The sequence below is a fragment of the Mesitornis unicolor genome, unplaced genomic scaffold (assembly GCF_000695765.1).
Source record: "Mesitornis unicolor isolate BGI_N332 unplaced genomic scaffold, ASM69576v1 scaffold33388, whole genome shotgun sequence".
Taxonomy (NCBI): domain Eukaryota; kingdom Metazoa; phylum Chordata; class Aves; order Mesitornithiformes; family Mesitornithidae; genus Mesitornis; species Mesitornis unicolor.
The window spans coordinates 1,479-4,208 of record NW_010200319.1 but is presented as its reverse complement, the minus strand read 5'-3'; the positions used below and the strand labels follow the sequence as shown (position 1 = coordinate 4,208).

Genomic DNA, 2,730 nt, shown 5'->3' with positions numbered 1-2,730 from the left:
AACACTGCTGCAAACTCTGCCGAGGAGAGCGAACCGTCAGGATCCGGGTACGCACCGCATCCCTCAGCCTCACCAAGTCCCCCAAGCAGGAGCGCAGAGCAACCCGAATCCTCAGACACAGGTGAGAGTCCCGGTCTGCTCCTGCAGGGGTTCGTGGGTGCAGTTTATTAATTAGATCTGTATTGAAGTACCTCTGATTTGGGGCATTTTGTTTCTGCTAAAACTGGCTGAAAAGCTTCCTACCCAAAGCAGCCAGTGCTTCGATAGAGAATGCCGGCCACTGAGGGACCCTTTTCCATCCACCCCTCCTCAGCCCTGGAAAAGGCACAGGTGAGCAGCAGGAGTTTCTCAGCAATCCAGAGATTTCATTTCTCATGCTACATCAAACTTGGTAGATGTGGTATTGCCATAGCAACTTGAGACCCCAACTGGAATCCTGGTAATCCTTAAAAAAACCCAAACCAACCAACTTTGGCTCACCTTTTTATTCCCCTTCACTATCTACCCCTAACTTTCCATTAATGTTTTTATTTCACCACAAGAGTTCTCCTGCCTGAAGACATTTTTGTGAAGAAGAATGCTTTGAAATACATTTTGCATAATGCAGACTATATTGTACAACAATAAACTTATGAAACGGATGCTACTGAGTCCCGAGGCAGATCCCAAGGTCCACACGCAGTGGACAGAGTGGAGCCGGGCCCTGCAATCCACCCGAAGCAGCTGCAGGTTGACAGAGGCCGTCGAGGCCATCTGAGGCTGCGTGGGCTCTGCAGGCTCAGGGCTGCGGGCACTGGGGACGTGGCCAGTCCCGTGAGAGTGCTCGAGCTGCTCCAGAATGAGCCGAGACGAAGGTCGGTACCAGACCAAGCCACAGGGACAGGCCCAGACTCCAGTCCTGCGCTGGTGGCTGAGAAGGCCCACAGAACTTGCACCAGTGCTTCACCCAGTGATATTAAATCTCAGTAGGAACTCATCTTCTCCCATTTAAACATAATTTACAAGAAAGAATATCTTAATTTTATACAGGGCAGTTGGCAGAGTCACCAGCCAAGTGAGGAGGAGCGAGAAAGGGATCAGTCCTTCCCCGCCTGGGCTGGCTTGTTGAGAACAGACCCAAACCAGAGCTTGGAGGAAGGGGTTTGGAGAAGTCCCAAAATCTCTGAATCCCTTCTAGAAGGAAGGCGAACATTATTCTGCATCCCCTGGTATCTCACTGATCTTGTAAGTTCTTGCTGTCTACAAAGCTGTTTCTTGTCTTTTAGATGCGTTGAAGCAGCAGGAGAAAAAAAGAAGCCACAAAAACAGTGCTATAAAAAGGTTCAAGGACTGGCTGGTGCTGCGCTGCCCTCCTGAGATGCGCGAGGTCTGCCAGCTGCCGCCCCAAGACCTGGATCGGTACCTGGCCGCTTTCTACAGCTCCGCAAGGAGACAGAACGGTGCCGAGTTCTCCGCCGGCTCTCTGCAGTTCTTCCAGGGCAGCATAGAGAGGTACCTGAAGGAGCACGGCTACGAGCACAGCGTGGTTAAAGGGCTGGAGTTCAGAGCATCACAGAAAGCCTGGAAACTGAAGTACGAGTACCTCTCTCAAAGGGAGAGAGAGGCAGAGTGGAGCTTTTTGGAGAACCTGACAGACGAAGACGTGGAAGGCCTTTGTGAGAAGGGATTTCTAAGTAAGACAGACCCTCAGGGCTTCCTGAACCTCATGTTCACAAATATCATCAGGGCATTTGGGGCCATCACGCACAGCCAGAGCCATCACCTGTACTGGGGACAGCTGGTGCTGAAGAGTGAGGGGGAGCAGGAGTGTCTGGAGTGGAAGCATGACCTGAGCACAGAGGGAGACACAGGGGAGCTGGGTCCCTGTCTCTTTGCCAAGCCCGACAGCCCCGGTGCTTGCCTGGTTGCCGATTACAAGGAGTACGCCCGCAGGCGGCCACTGGACATGCTGCACGACCATGACCCGCTCTACCTGGTGCCCAAGCCCCTGTGCTCCATCTGGGACCAAGTGTGGTACAGCAGAAAGGCACTGACCAAAGGCAAAATGGAGAAGACCCTGAAAGTCATTATCCAGCAAGTGAGAGCATCCACAAAGAAGTCCAAGAAATGATGGGATCCGCTGGGTTTCGGCTGTGCCACTGTTTGGCAGGAGCGTGCTGCAGCCTCTGAAAGGCTCAGGTGGCCACAGGTTGAGGATGTCCTTCTCTTAGGTTTCACCTCCCTACACCCACATTACACGTTTGCGTTCCCTCAGCTCTCAGGTTAAGAGAGCAACTTCTGCTGTTGTTTCTGTTAACAGAATTGGCAGCTCAGAAAGTTAAATACAACAATGTTCTGTTTCGTATTCGTAAGACAAGTTAACGTTCTGTATTGTTAATGACACAATGAAATAGCTGGCGTTAGCACAGAGAGGGCTCAGTGGCTGCATAACTCCATGTTTAAGCTGCGCTCACGCTCAGGGGAGCCGACACGGCGCAGCGGCTGGTCCGGAGCACAAGCCCATCGCAGGGAGAGGAGAGGAGAGCGAGGAAACGCAACGATTGCCAACCGCTAACCCGCATCTCACAGGAAGGCCTCCAACAAGGTTGAGGACAGTTTTTCAGTGAAGGATTTGTAGGTTTAAGAAGTTGTGACTAGGTTTTATGAAGTTATTTAAAATGTCCAACAGTGTTGAAAGGTTTTATGGTCAGTGCTTTCCCCAGAGTGCCAAATATAGCTGGATAAATACAC

General features: G+C 51.5%; 1 protein-coding gene across 1 annotated transcript in view; it reads left to right on the top strand.

Annotated features, from left to right (window-relative positions):
* The window catches only part of LOC104544762, a 3,169-nt gene extending 1,059 nt beyond the window's left edge, over positions 1-2,110 (top strand). Inside the window, exon 2 of the mRNA XM_010189716.1 lies at positions 1,266-2,110. Coding sequence (XP_010188018.1) covers positions 1,266-2,110 — 845 coding nt within the window. The remainder of the gene's footprint in view (positions 1-1,265) is intronic.
* Positions 2,111-2,730: the final 620 nt, after the last annotated feature.